The sequence below is a fragment of the Lasioglossum baleicum genome, chromosome 4 (genome assembly GCF_051020765.1).
Source record: "Lasioglossum baleicum chromosome 4, iyLasBale1, whole genome shotgun sequence".
NCBI lineage: Eukaryota > Metazoa > Arthropoda > Insecta > Hymenoptera > Halictidae > Lasioglossum > Lasioglossum baleicum.
Genome location: NC_134932.1, coordinates 15,550,285 through 15,565,829, shown reverse-complemented (window position 1 = coordinate 15,565,829; position 15,545 = coordinate 15,550,285). Strand labels below are relative to the sequence as shown.

The window sequence follows — 15,545 nt, the reverse complement described above, 5'->3', positions numbered from 1 at the left end:
ATTTTACACGCTGGTATTTCATTCACTCGTGAGTCACGTCGTTTCAAGGTATTTCAAGATTTCCAGCGATGTTCGGATAAGCGAGGCTATACTAGGTCGTATATTAAATAAGTATAAACAAACAAGCTATCATTGAATTCTAATACCTGAGTAATTATTACTTTTTCACTGTATATACTTTAATACCCCTTTTTATTCAGCGTTCAATATTCTTTCGAATCTTATATGTAAAGAGCACACGTTATGGTAGAAAAACGCAAGATCACCTTCGCATCTCGATAAGATATTAAGACATCAAAACATTAATGATCACATTGCATGTCTTATTTGATATAAAGATGCTTTTGTTTGAAACTTTTTGTTATGCAACGAGTAGGTTACGATTAGTTGGTAGAGGTACACTCCTGGACAAAAAGATAGCACAAGCGTGCTATCATTTAGTTCTCAAGGATAAATCAAGAATTCTCTAAATTCTATAAATATGGTACGTAAATATCATCTTATTATCATCTATCTTTTTGTCCAGGAGTGTAAGTGACTCATCCTGTATGTTTGAAACTGTGCAGATACCAGTGTTTACAGTGAGCATGGTATCTGGTTAACAGAATTCGTTTTCTAGGTTTTAATTGAGCTGTACAGGCAATTTGAAAACCCGATTGATATCATCGGTTTGACTGGCAACTGCGCGCGCGCGCGGATAGAGAGACAACATACGGCGTGTAGCGAAGAATAGTGTTAGCAGCACGTCCTTTGGACAGCTTTGGTACAGTATATGGTAACCTACGTAATCTAGTTATTCTTACAAGATTGCGCTTGCCGGTTCATTTAACTCGCTCTTGAAACTGGTTATAGTGTTTGAGTTATGTGCAGTATGCGATCGCATTTTCGAACCGAAAGCAACGTCTACAAAGATACATAATAATAGTGATTCTTTATTACGTTTCTATAAATTAATCGAAAATTGGTTTTCATTGCTAATCAGTAATTTAAATGTAATTATTATTTTTCGTCTTCAATACAGTGGCCGAAATTTTTATAAAGTCACTGTGTTTTGTGCCCGTGCGAAATCAATACGGGCCAGTTTATGTACTTCTTTAAGGCCTGGTTTACGTTGTATTTTTGTCCAGAAGAATTTAAAAGTTGTTGCACACGTCTTGTTGTTACTGGGAGCTCCAATTCAGCTCGAAATTGTGCTGCATTTTTCCTTTCCATAGCTGCAGACCTCGTTAATATTGAATGTTGTCTCTTTGACTATTTTTTATTACTACCTTTAAGATGATTTTTTCCGTAATTTTCACATAAATTGATATAATTATTAATCACAGTATATGACCGATTAGTTTTCTTAGCAATTGCGCGATTAGAGCAGCCCATATCTTTATAAGCATCGATTGATGCTTTTTCTTCACTTGTTAGCACTTTTCCTCTCGGCATTCTAATACACGTGAATCAAATTATAACAAACAGGGGATTTCTGCAAGTTCTAAAACTAATACTTTTAGTATATATTCGCAGTTTTCCGTAGAGTTCTCTGCTCAGAATACAGAGAAATACTTTATAGAAACTTCGCACTTGTGTGCTGCACCATACAGAAAAAAATCAAAACAAACGTAAATAGTAAACATAGCGGTCTAGAGTACACAATCCGTCTATCCGAGTGTCTACAAGGCACAAAACCAGATACGATAAATAAAAAAAAATGGTGATATTTTTAAAATATCTATGAAAAAGAAGATGACTTTATAGAAATTTCGACCACTGTAGTGAGTCTTCAGTAAACAGTAAGTGTATGTATGTATAAACATTTGTATATGTACACAATAAAGTAAACAATAAATGTATGTATGTATGTATGATACAATGAAGTAAACAGTAAATGTATGTACGTATTCATAGAATAAAGTAAACAGTAAAAAAGCAATGTATACAGTAAAGTAAACAATTTCTCAAGACACGTTAGTAATTTCAATAATTGAGCAATTGAATAGAAAAATAGTGCAACTGAAAAATCATTGGATAATACGTAATTAAATAAAAATTCTATAAAACACAATAATATCGAAGAATGTTGCCTTTGTCTTATGGAAGACACGCTAAAATTATATTACAATTGTTTAATTGAATGACGATTAAACCCCTGAGCCGTGATGTTAAACCAAACAACATACATACATAGTGACTACACCGCTTTCGCGTGGAACGGTTCAATAGCAAAGGAAAGAGTCTGAAACAAGTAATTCTGACGCATCCGGTAGTTCTGGCGTTAACAATAATTGCAAAGTAATCGCAAGAATATGCGAGCGTTCCTCGAACTGGTTCGGTCGATTAAGACCGTTGCAATAGATAATAGAAATGCAACAAAATTCTCGGAGTATAATCAGATAGGTCGATGCCGGCGCGTAAACTATTTGGTACATGTGGAACGACACGAAAGAATCAGGGATCCAGAATTCGAATGCCGGCCTAACGAACTCGGCTCGTGTGGCCGATTCGTTTTTCCCCACACGTAGGTTTCTGTAATTTAGATGCCGCGATAGCGTATTACGGAATAAGAAGAGGCGGAGAAGCGGTCGGCGTCGCGTGGCACTCACTCGGCCGCTTCATTTTCTTCCCAACTGGTATGCCCCCGTCGTCTGTCTGCCCCGAGACGTGCTACGAAGCGATTTTATCAAAAGGAAGAGCAACTTTTTCCGGTGGACAGCTTGACTTACCGAGCCGTAAAGAAGACCACAGGAATCCATGCACAGGTACAGGCACGTCGCGACACCTTGGATCCTCAATTGACCTCTGGACACGGACGTTCTTTGAAATATCGCTGAAAATCGAAAAGAAAACACTTGGTCAGATACACGTGCTTCCGTTAACCTTCTTCCGTTTATAAAGGCGAATTCACACTTTTCCGACTTTTGCACTTTTACGCTGGCCAGTATACAGTGAGCCACGAAAGTATTACAACGCACTTTAAAACAGTAGAACTTTTTTGTAATTGTACCAAACAACCTGGTGTTTTGTAAGCAATTCGAAGCATTGGTTTAGTAATTGATCTGCATAACAGATTTTCCAAAAATTACAATTTACAAGGTTGCATGCAAAAATAAACGAAGCATTTTTCAGAACTTTTTTATTTGGACCTTAATGAAAATTTCAAATATATGTTTTGTAGATCTATGTCAGTTATACACATGCTGAAAATTTCAACAAAATCTTAAATGTGGTGAAAATCATAGTTTTTCGCTACTTTTTGTCAGTTTCTGTTTAAAATCCACAAATTCTTACATCTTTCGATGCGTGTCGCTTTTTTCTGCGTCAACCGATTTCGATGAAATTTTCAGCATGTGTATAACTAACGTACATCTACAATACGCATATTTTAAATTTTCTTTACAAGCTCTAACAAACAAGTTGTAAATGGTGCCTGTTTTACTTTCTCATGTAATTCTTAGCAATTGCAAATTTTTGAAAATCTTTTTTGCATGTCATTTGGTAAATCAATTCTTCTAATTGCTCAAAAAAGTCAGGTCGTTTGGTTCAATCATAAAAAAAAAGTTATATGCACTGTTTTAAAGTGCGTTCAAATACTTTCGTGGTTCACTGTACAACCAGGGACAAAAAGATAGGACGCTCTACGTTGACAGCAGAATGCCATAAGACAGAAGACATTAGACATTTTGCTAATTAAGAGTGTACAGTGTAGAGACACACCGTTTCATTATATTTTCAACTTGCTAAAAGTGTTAAGAAAATAAATAAACGTCTACGTGGCTCCTATCACGTGCAATTAATGCAGACAAATTTTATTTTGCATACAAATCCGCAATCTACTGATGACTGAAATCTCTGGTGTCCTAACATGCTTTCGGTTTGAATGAGTCAAGATTTTATATCGATCCATCAGCAACAAATCAATAAACATTTCATCGGTCATTGTAATTAAGTAATTATTCTATTATACGAACGATGTTTCTCTGCGTTGTTCGGATAATTGCGGTTCTACTGTGTACCTATACACTCATTCCATTCATAGAAAAATCTGATAATCAATTCTTTCGTTGCAAATCAATATATCGTACATCGCTGAATTTGTTTTTTTATCAGCTACAAGACTGTTGTAATGGAAATATGTAGTCCCGTTTTAGAAAACCTTGACGACCTTGATTTAATTTTTATCATAAATGCATGAAATACACAGTCTAATTACTATAGTCAAGTGAAATGAATTTATCCCATAGGTTTATTAAAATTATAAGCATCAACTCTTCTCGAATACCAACGTGAGTGTAAGTATGAAAACAAAAGTATGATGCTTGTCTGTCTTTGAATATGATGCAGGATATTTTTTGAAGTTGAAAAATGTTGTTCGCGGAGGCTAGAATTAAATCATTCGGCTAATTGGGTAATTTTCAACGTAATCAAAGAGATCGCTATACCTTATCCAACGAGACGAGGCGGTAAAGTAATCAGCGTGCTTCGTTCTTTGCTGCTTACACGAGGAGGTTACATCAATTCTGTCGCACTCGAGCGGTTATGTTTACATTTACTGCCTCGTCTCGTTGAAAAATAATACAATCGAATTTAACAAATTTTCGAGGAAGATCTTGTTCGTGTGTACCAGTCTTCGTGTCGTACGATTTGTGAAAAAAAAACTCGAACAGCTCTAATTCCAGCTAATAAAAAATCATTTATATACAACAAACAATTTCTCGCACATTAAAAGAGATGTAGCTCGCTTCATGCTATCGAAGTGCGTAATGACCGAAGAAGGTGTATAGTTAAGACTCTTAAGGACCTGATCCAGGAAGGTTACCAAGACCCTACTTAAGTTTCTTTCCATCGAGCCCTTAAATCAAAGAACCGCTCCCTGCGATAAATCACCCATCCATCCCAGTATCGAATTTATGGCTGGTGAAAAACACTCGAACGAACTCATCTAATCATCTATGAACGCGGAACTACGGACGATTCGAGTCACCCAAGGCCCACTCCAGTTTCCCGGGTGTTCGCGAATCGATCGAAGGCTCGTATTAAAATGCCGACCAAGAACGGGCCGTTCCGGTTTTTCTGTTAGAAATTTTCCGCATGCTAATAACCATGGATCCATTCATCCTCGATGGCCGGATGCTGTCCGCTTCGACCCGTTCTCTGACTCGATTGCAGTGCACGTCAGTCGTATTTTTCGTCGCATGAAAATACAAAGTATACATCCGAACCATTTTTCACGATCTTTTTTTAGGAAACCGGCCCAGTATTCATTGGTCCCGAGGCGAAGGTATCGATTATGGGAATCGAAACACGCTAAGGGACCAACATAATCAAATGTTCCGACGAACGACGGTAAAGGCTGGCAATTACCGATAACATCGACGGGACAAGCCGTTAATAATCGTTCTCTGTCTTTATTGGTGTCTCGCAATTACATTCATTGCGTGTCATATTGTACATACATATTAGGACCGAATTCTGGTTAGCTTTCTTATTAATAACGCCAGTCAACGGCCGAATATAAGTCAAATTTTGGGGAAAAAAATCCAAGTTGCCCCTTTTCGAAATACAGGAACACTCCTTAAAGGGAGTAGACTACTTTTTCAAGGATTGCAAGGGTGCAGAATTCGCGTTTTTATTTCTCGATTATACAAAAATGGGGGTTTCCAGTAGTCAAAAACGCTAGATAAATGATCGATCTAGAGCGCTATCGCTCTCAAGAGCCCCGTTTTTCGTTTACGAGGCGTAATTTGCATTATTCGGTAGCATGTAGCCAGTAGCGCGTTGTAACTAGTTGGGGCCTTGGGCAAAGTAGAAATTCGGGGCCCCTGGGAAAAACGTAGAATTTGGATCTTGGATCTTGGTTTGTGTTTGGGACCCCCTTTTGCTTTGGGGCTCCGGGAATTTGCCCAAGGTGCCCATAGGGTAACGCTCCGCTGCATGTTGCTATGAATATAGCTACATGCGCAGTTGTATGCTTCCGAATAATGCAAATTACGCCTCGTAAACGAAAAAATATGACTTTTGAGGGCAATTTCGTCTTAGATCGATCTTTTATCTAGCGTTTGTGACTACTGAAAAACCCCATTTTTGTATTATCGAGAAATGAGAACCTGGAAACGAGTCTATCGCCTTAACCGTTTACACTCGGAGCTATTATAACTGATTTTATGGATATGAAATTGATATAACACCTCATGCAATACTGAAATGTTAAGTAATTGATTAGATATCAACATATTCAATAATTTAAACGCTATTTTGAATTATGGTATAGCAATTTTCAGTGGTGACTCTGACTCGCCATTCGAGTACTAAGGGTTAATTGAGTATGATGTACACATTTTTAAGTTCAATGAGATGAGACATATTGTATTGAATGTGTTTTACTATCACCTTTGCAGTTTATTTTATAAGTTAAATTTGACCGATTGATTTATAAGCTAAAGTTATAAACTTTTATATGTTAAAAATAGCATATTTTTTTATACATAAATAGTTTAGATTCCTAATAATACAACCTCAAAAGATAGTAGAATGACCACCACAACGTTTTTTGTCGCTTTATAAATAATGAAATATTATATGCTAAAGGCGTCAATAGTTATTGACAAATATATCAGCTTTGACGAGAAAAATTTGATTTTAGTCTACATAATTAGCGAACAAAATTTATAAACGTTGTTACTTAACACGTATCCGATCAACGTGTTATTCCGTTCATATATTTTCGAATAATTTAAACGTTCATGTTTCGTTAATGTTCATGGATTATTTTGATCAATTTCGATTTCAGGAAACTGGAATCATTTATTTACTGCGGGACACAAATGATTAACATGACTAATATGACTAGTATTAGTCATTTAATGTGATCAGTATTGGTCAGTTGGTCATTGGTGATCGGCGGTGAAACGAGTAATTGTAGTCATGCGATTGGATATACATATGTTAGGAAAAGTACTGTTCATCCATCAGAAGATGTACCCACACTCTTGACGCTACATAGAAGCTCAGCGTCACCACATCGCTTTGTTCCAGTCACACTAATACGTGCATTAGTCGGCCAATAGCAGACGTGTAGCGGGGAGTACGGATATCACGTGATCCTTAAAAGTTTCTCACTGCCATCTCCCGATGGACGATTAGTAGATAGAACATCAAATAAATTGTGTGATCATACGAAATGCTCGTCCTAGCGATTAAAAAGTAAAAATAGACGCAAGTTGCCAACCAGCGGAAAGCATGACAGTATCTAAATGAATATTCTCTAGAATTGCGTTGTCTATCCGGAACGGAGCTAGGGGCTGGCACTGTCGATGTGCTCAGATAATCCACGTCAGTTAAGAAGTAGGCAGAATTCATTACGGTCAGAGAAGCTAAGTCTTCGATCCCTAATCTTTAACGCGTGAGAAGCAGAGTCGCTAGATTAAGACTTTTGCTTGCCCACTCTACCTTCCGCCACAGCCCGATCACGTGACTAATCCGATAGAGATGTAGAGAGGGGGTATATTTTCCCCTTAATACGAGTCAATTCTCTTGATCTGGCAATTTTGCTCAAGTACCTTCCGATATCTCAGCGTCTAAAGGTGGGATCTCGTAAGTGCGTCTGGATGCAGCGTTTTGGGATTCATACTCCATTCGTCGTCCGAATAATGGAAATTAATTATACCAAACATGAAAATAGGACTTTTGGAGGCAATTGCTGCCTAGATAAGATCTTTTATCTAGCGGTTTTGTCTACTGAAAAACCTCATCTTTGCAATATCGAGAAATGAGAAGGCGCATCCGCATCTTTAAAATGTTGGAAACGAGAGTCTACCCACTTAACCCTTTGCACTTGGAGCTATTTTAACTGGAAAATTAAACATTTCCATCGATCTAGAATATTTCCATTTCCTATGATTTTTTTTAAATTTGATGGATATGAAATTGGTAGAATACCTCATACAATACCTAAATGTTTAGTAATTGATTAGATACCGATATATTTAATCATGTAAACCATTTTTAAAAATATATTTTGTAGATCTGTGTCAATTGTACATATTCTAAAAATTTCATCGAGATTAGTGAACGTTGCAATAAGTTGTAAACGTATCAAGATGAGAGTTTAAGGGTGAAATTCGGGGTTAGGAACGTTTGCATCAATTGAGGCAAAACCGCCCCACATTAAAACTTGTCTCCCACTCTGTCCTTCCCCTTCTACGACGCTACTCTTCCACGCCCGGTCACGTGAGGCGCTTCGTCTCTGCCGTGCATGTGACACAGTGTCACGTGATTAATCCGACATTGGCAGAGAGAAGGTAACTCTTTCCCCTCGATTCGAGTCGATTCTGCTGATCTGGCGGCACTGGTGAGAAGATGTCCCGAAGACGGCATGAAGCTACATACAGAGATATCTTAAAAATATAAAGAAGAACAATTGAAACTAGGTAACCTATTTTCAGCACTATACAAGTTGTACAGTGTAATATAATTAGACTACGGATGTCATGCGTTTATGACAAGAATGAGTAAAGCAAATGAAAAACAGCAAAAATATTTAAAGAATTCAAAAATATAATCATTTTCAGCTGAATAAAATGATTAAGAGAGTAGCTTCTATTTTGCATAAAAATCCGCAAATGATGGACAGTGTGCAGGAAGAAATCAAACATTTGATTTCTTGTATACGTGTAAAATAGTGAAGGTACTGCAACATCAAACACAAGTCTTCAGTTCTTTTCACAAAAAAGAGTCAACTCGTCTCAAGATCGTTTGCGTGGGTGTGACGGAATCCGTGCATAAGATTACCAGTTTTGAGGACGAATGCTCGTAAACAGTTTCGATTAGCATACTATATTTCCAGTGAAAGGGGTCTCGGATAGAAGATGCATCTAAGTTATTACTCGGCCAATCTGTTTGATCGATAAACGGTTTATTACGACAAAAGGAAGTAAAACAATCCGTTCGATCAATGTCGTGAATTTTTGCGTTTCGCGCCTTTTTGATAGGCGGTTATCATAAACATCTGCAATCTAGTTAGAAGACGGTAAAACGGTAATATATCCTCTGGTTACAAGAATGTAAAATGTTAATGTCTCTAGACTGTTGCTCTTCCTTGTCGCTAACGAACCGAGGGAACATGAATTCTCTTCCGCCACGTATGTTTCTAGGCGCTGCTGCTTATCTGAAGGTTCGCCTGAAGGCGGACGCGATGCTGTCGCTACGATTAGGCGAGCGATCGGAGCCGCGCAGCGTGAGCCCGGCCGTGGCACCTGCGTTTTGTAAATCCAGCAAGAATATAAACAAGGTAACACTGATCGCTCATGTTTTCTTTCCAACACCTTTTCTTGGCTTCCTTTTTCGGCCCGCCTTTTTGGACCACCTTCACGTCCGTAGAAAAAATTCTTTTTCATGTCGTCCAACCAGAGAAATTACCGCAAAGACGCGGTCTAGCTTATGGGTTTTCTGTTAGAATATACGGTACCCGTGTACATATTGAGCTTGGAATTGAATTCGAGGTTCTTTAAATAGCGAAATGCAGATGAATTACCAGTATTCAGCCTCTCGAGTAGACTCGTTTTTCAAGGATTGCAAGGGTGTGGAATCCACGTTCTCATTTCTCGATAAAAACGCTAGGCAAAAGTCATCGATCTAGGCCGCGATCGCTCTCAAAAGTCTAATTTTTACGTAATTTGCATTATTCAGCAGCATGTAGCTGTCGCAGCTTTATGAAAATGCTACATGGGCAGCTTTATGCTTCCGAATAATGCAAATTACGCAGGCGAATAATGCAAATTACGCCTCATAAACGTAAAAATAGGACTTTTGAGTTGATCTTTGCATTATCGAGAAATGAGAAGGTATATCCCGCACCCTTACAATCCTGGAATCGCGAATCTACCCCCTTGAGACTTGTGTTTGCCCACTCTACCATCCGCAAGAGACCGATCACGTGACTATTACGATAGAGATGCAGAGAGAGGGTATATTTTTCCCCTCAATTCGAGTCAATTCCCTTGATCTGGCGATTCTGCTCAAGTACCTTCAGATATCTCAGCATCGAAAGCGTTTTCCGATTCATACTTCATTCGCCGTCCGAATAATGCAAATTAATTATAGCAAACATAAAAATAGGACACTCGGGGCCTAGATTGATCTTTTATCTAGCGCTTTTGTCTACTGTAAAACCCCATCTTTGCACTATCGAGAAATGAGAAGGCGCATTCCGCACCCTTGTAATCCTGGAAACGAGTCCACTCCGTTAATCTGGTGACTCTGCGTAAATAGGGATCGACGATGGATCAGGTAGTAGCAAGAAAGGTGTTGACTATTTGTTCATCTTCTAACGAGCGTAGGAGGTATTTAACAGCCACAAATTGAAAATACTCCAAATTGAAAAGCTCTTCCCAATCAAAAATCGAAATACATAAATCAACTTTGTCTGATGCTGAAATGTCTCATGGAGATACTATGTTGCGATAGGGATATGTATAACATGATACAAAGAGAAAAAACATGTGTGCGAAATTGCGATTAGGTCACCGCCACCTCTGAAAATCGGGCACAAACGTTTGCACTCGTCCAATACTTTGTCCAAACTACCGTGCTAACGCAACTGGTCAGTATGAAGGACTCGCGCTCCAGGAGGCTGAAAAGCTGTCGTGAGAACACAATTTATTACCGCGAATTGACAGCTCGCGCGAAACCGTCGCATCGTGTCGGTGCAGTCGACTCGCAGTTTCTTCGTTTTCTGCGACGACGCGTTTTCCGTGGCTAATACATCTGTATCGTTTGCTCCGAGATGGTTTCACATGTTGAAAATTACACACGCGAGACATGATCAGATACCATGCGCGATGTAAACATGTTGTTTTCTTCTAAATACTTCGTCATTTTATGCATAACCTGTAACTGTTCGTAGTCGGTACGAATTTTAAATGGTTTAGTGGAATTTGAAGTCTTCTATGTTTGTGTAACCGTGGTGGATCGTATAATATGTTGTATTGCTGCTAAAAAATGTGGAATCATTCATTAGCACGTTGACTGACCCAGTTGCAACCCTAAAAAATCCCACAATACCAAAGTATTGCATTGTATTGATGATTGCAAAGATTCGTGCTTGATTTAAAAATAAAATGATACACAACGTGAATTGTAGTTTTACATTAAAACACGAAATAAGACTTAAATAGTCACCACCATTGCTTACTATTGTTTCCGAATGTTTTACAAGCTAGTCGATTTCTTCTAGTAAAAATTGCGTGGTTTTTCTTCGGCCGGGCCTAAGCCAAACCTGACACAGCTTACGATGTTACACATGGATTTAAAAGGGAAATGATGGTTAGAATAGTGACCTTGACAATATATTTTAAAGTCATTAAAGTTTTATTGCGAATATTATCACATTAATATTGTCACATAAGAATATCACACTAGACTTAATTTCAACACTTACTTGTCACAGATTTTTGGGTGTCTCAACTTATAAGGCAAAATTTTTTTTGTCTATGAAAGTTGGCTATAACTTTTTTATATGTTAATGCTATGATACTTTCTGCAGCGAAAATGTAGCTGGCTACTGTACCTTGTCAACGGGTATATATTTTTTGCGTAATTCTCATCTCTATGAAATTTTATACAGGTTTTGCACTCCAAGTTCACCCTTTTGCTATGTAGTCAAATGCACCATTTTGCAAATCAATTTCACCCTTCTCAAATGAAGTATATTTAAGTAAGTTTTTGTAAAAAAAAAATCAAATCAAATGTACATTAATTCATTAACTTTGTAATGTATTAAAACTGTGTGTAAATGTGCATATTCATTGCAGCGATTTTCTGATTAATAAATTGAAAAAATGAAGTAAGAGTGAAAGTGAGTGTTATGTTTACCTCGCAGTAATGACACCGTTCACGTGTGTCTGAATAAATATAAAATTTAGTCTATATATATAAATAAATAAAGAATTAATTTAAAATATTCTTAACCCCTATGTAGCCAATAAAAATGCATATATTATTTGAAACCTTCTGTATTTAACACATTTGCACAAATTGCAGAAATTTTATGATATTCTTGGTGAAACATTAACAAATTGTTAAAATAAATGCAGTAAATGGGTACCCGAGTACCTGGTTGGCTACACAAGGGTTAATGGCTGAAATTGATTTGAAAAACAAAACGTGCCGCAACCTTTACGGCACTTTCTTATAAGTCCACTGGTGTATTTATTTAAAATCGAGGAGTGGGCGTTGTTTGCCGATTGTAAATCGTAATCGTGTCCGGCGAGCGTGACGGATAAGGTAAAGAGAATCGTGGCATCGAGATATCCTCGACCCGATTCAAATTCTTAATTAACCAGAGAACTAATTTCCCTGCTGGCGGGACTGACAGCGTCGAACGCGTAACAGGCGACGACGAAGCAGACCTAGTACTGTCCGGATTACAACGCTTGTCGCCTCCGTGCGGGACGGATTTCGCTTCAGTTATAAATTACTGAGAGCTGCAATCACGAATTTTTCCCGTATTCCCGTATGTCTCTGGTTAATCCGTCGTGCGACGCGATACACCATTCGTTCCCCTGTTTATTCATGGAAACGTTCGCTCCGTTGCCGATCCCGATATGTGCACGTTCCCCACAGCGCGGCTCCCGCAAACTCGTTTTCGTACGATCGAAAACGCGTCCGATGTCTGCCCTGTCGTTTGCTTTTTGCTTGTCTGGCCGATGGATAAACATGTTCTAAGAACAATTAAGCAGAATCGTGAAAGTCAGCCGAGGGGATATACATTAATATGCTGCTTAATTGTTTGCCACCTCGCGAACGAGCTTGTCAGCAAAACCGGGATATGTCCATCGAGCGTCAATTGAAGGCTACCTAACAATGCCATTAAAAAGAATTTTTTTTGATATTTTCTTAATGGTGTTCGTCACTCTACACACCCCCTCCACCCTCTCAAACAGTGTCCAGATTAGCAAACCCATGTATGCAACCGTACGTATTTACGAAACGGCTTCATAAGGACACTACGCAAATGCTAATGGCATCGGCATGTTACTTACATCAATATCCAAAATGTTGGCGCAAAAGTAATTGCAGTTTTAAATGGTATTTTATATCCACAAGTAAAAGAGCCATTTGCATTTATACTACCAACTAGAAACAAGTTCGTTTATTCTGTAAGCATAGAACTGTTGAGATATCGAATGAAATCTACAGAAATATTTATCAATGATTCTTGGGTTACGATCTTCTTTTATCAGAACTTGTCAAACTGCCTCGATTAATGTTGGTGAAGAAACTGAATTATCTTGTATGTTTAGTGGTATACCGTATACAGTAACTCCATACTGGATCGTTCATGTTCTAGACTAATTGTTTTAGCGCAAAACACTACGTGTAAAATATTGTAAATCCATGGCGTCGATGTGCTACTTCCTGTCCGATTTCAATAACCTTGAAATATGTTTTCACCATTCCGAATATTTCAGAGTGTCTCGGCTGAAGGAGGCCACCTAAATATATCCTTTATTTTTTAATGGCACAAAAAAAATATTTATAGCATAATTTATAAATAGTATGGAAGGAGGAATATCATAGAAGAACAATTTCTTTTGTCCGGTTATTTTTTCATAGTTTTTTCAAGGTCATCGTTATCTTTTATCGTGAAAACTTATCTTTTTTTTATTCCATCTCGTTAATGACTTAAGCATATTCAAATGTAGCTTTTCAGCCGCTCTATAAGATGGAATAAAAAAAAATTATTCTAACCGATAAAAAAATAACGATGATCTAGAGAAAACTATGAAAAAATAACCGGATAAAAGGAACTGTTCTTCTATGATATTCTTTCTTCGATACCATTTAAATTATGCCATAAATATTTTTTTTGTGCCATTAAAAAATAAAGGAGATATTTAGGTGGCCTCCTTCAGCCGAGACACCCTGTATATTGATTGATACACGACATATTCAAAATGGGATGTTGTATTTAAATAATTTTAATTTAATTTACAATTTGTGTGACATCCAGGTTGAACAGTTTCACATTTCTGTTTAAATTCTTATGATACATTTCATATCTGATACATCGACCCCATATAATGTGATCTTAACCCCTTGCTCTACAGTATCTGTGCCTGACTCGTGTTAAACATTCTGAACAATGTAAAATTAATACGTGTGCTGTTAGCTTCCTTTAAACCGAAATAAAATTCTACTTTGATTTTGTTCATGTACAGCTGTTGAAGGTAATTAAAAATCACAGGAGAAGCTTTAATCACTGAAATCGTAAAATAAATCGTAGGGCAAGGGGTTAAAGTACCTATGTATAATTGAAATAGAGACAGAAAATGTAATGCTCATAAGGATGCTGAAATGTTTTTCTTCTTGTATGTAACATTTGAAGTTTATATGCTATGCACAGATTTTTCAAGCTGTTATAGTTCATAGGTCAACATACAGTTGCAAATATATTAAAACACAAAGGGACTCGTAATATTTGTCCAATTGATGTCGATTGCTCAACAGATTTCTATTCGCCCGTCTGACCCTGCAAAACGATCGTTGCCAATCGTTCTTCCTCATGTTTGAAAAGTGCTCGTAAAATACTTTGTACGTTCATTTTATTGATCAAACGAGCGATTGGTCGATTTATTTAAGTATTCAGTCATGCTCTAAACGGTTGTTATTGGCTCTTCAATTCAAAAGAGTCTGATGCCTGCTTAACACGTTATTATTTCACTATTTAACAGTTTATGTTCCGCGGTGGCAGATGGGTCGATAGATTCTCGTTTTATGTACAGGGTAATGGTCATCCGTTCTAGGGGTGTATCTGCCATTCGTGAAAGAAACTTGTTAAATTGTTTAAATCAAAGAAAATTGTTGTTAACGACTTTTCATACATCTATACCTCCTACTCATCGAAAAGAGAACATAATGTTTTTGCGAAAGTCTTTAATAATTAACTTTAATTACTAACATCCTGTATATACATGAAACGCTGACACGTTAGGTAGAAAGTTATCAGACAGCGGATTTTATGCATTTATTAAAAAAATGAGTAGGTGTTATTTCAAACAGTAAAAACATTACAAGGAAATAAATTTCTATTTCATTCCAGTTTGTTGCAATGCAGGTAGAAAATTTTCATTGTGAATACATATCGGCTGCCTAGATATTACGAACAAAGGAGATGCAAAATTTATAGGATTCAACATCATTTTTTAAGAGGATGGTCGAATGCGTTCCATGGTTCCTCTCATAAAGTTGATTCTCATGACCAGTAGAACACGATTGAACAAAATGAATATTTTTTTTATTTTCAAAGTCAAGGTCAATTTTGCGGGGAGTTTTTTTATGCGCCATTGTTTGACATGCATAATTGTTTGACACCCAGTAGAATCATAAAATGTGGAATCAATGATAAAACATAAATTGAAGTCAACGTGTATATTTTAATTAAACGAAGACGTTGAAAAATTGATAGAATTGAAATATAAAAACGCGACTCCAATCTTTGAAATCGGCGAACGAAAACATTAATTTGCTGAAAGAATCGAATGGATAGAACAATAAATATG

General features: G+C 37.2%; 1 protein-coding gene across 1 annotated transcript in view; it reads right to left on the bottom strand.

Annotated features, from left to right (window-relative positions):
- LOC143207998 (uncharacterized) overlaps window positions 1-15,545 on the bottom strand; it is a 250,481-nt gene that overhangs the window by 71,801 nt on the left and 163,135 nt on the right. Inside the window, exon 2 of the mRNA XM_076421984.1 lies at window positions 2,712-2,815. Within this exon, the coding sequence (XP_076278099.1) occupies window positions 2,712-2,815 (104 nt within the window). The remainder of the gene's footprint in view (window positions 1-2,711; window positions 2,816-15,545) is intronic.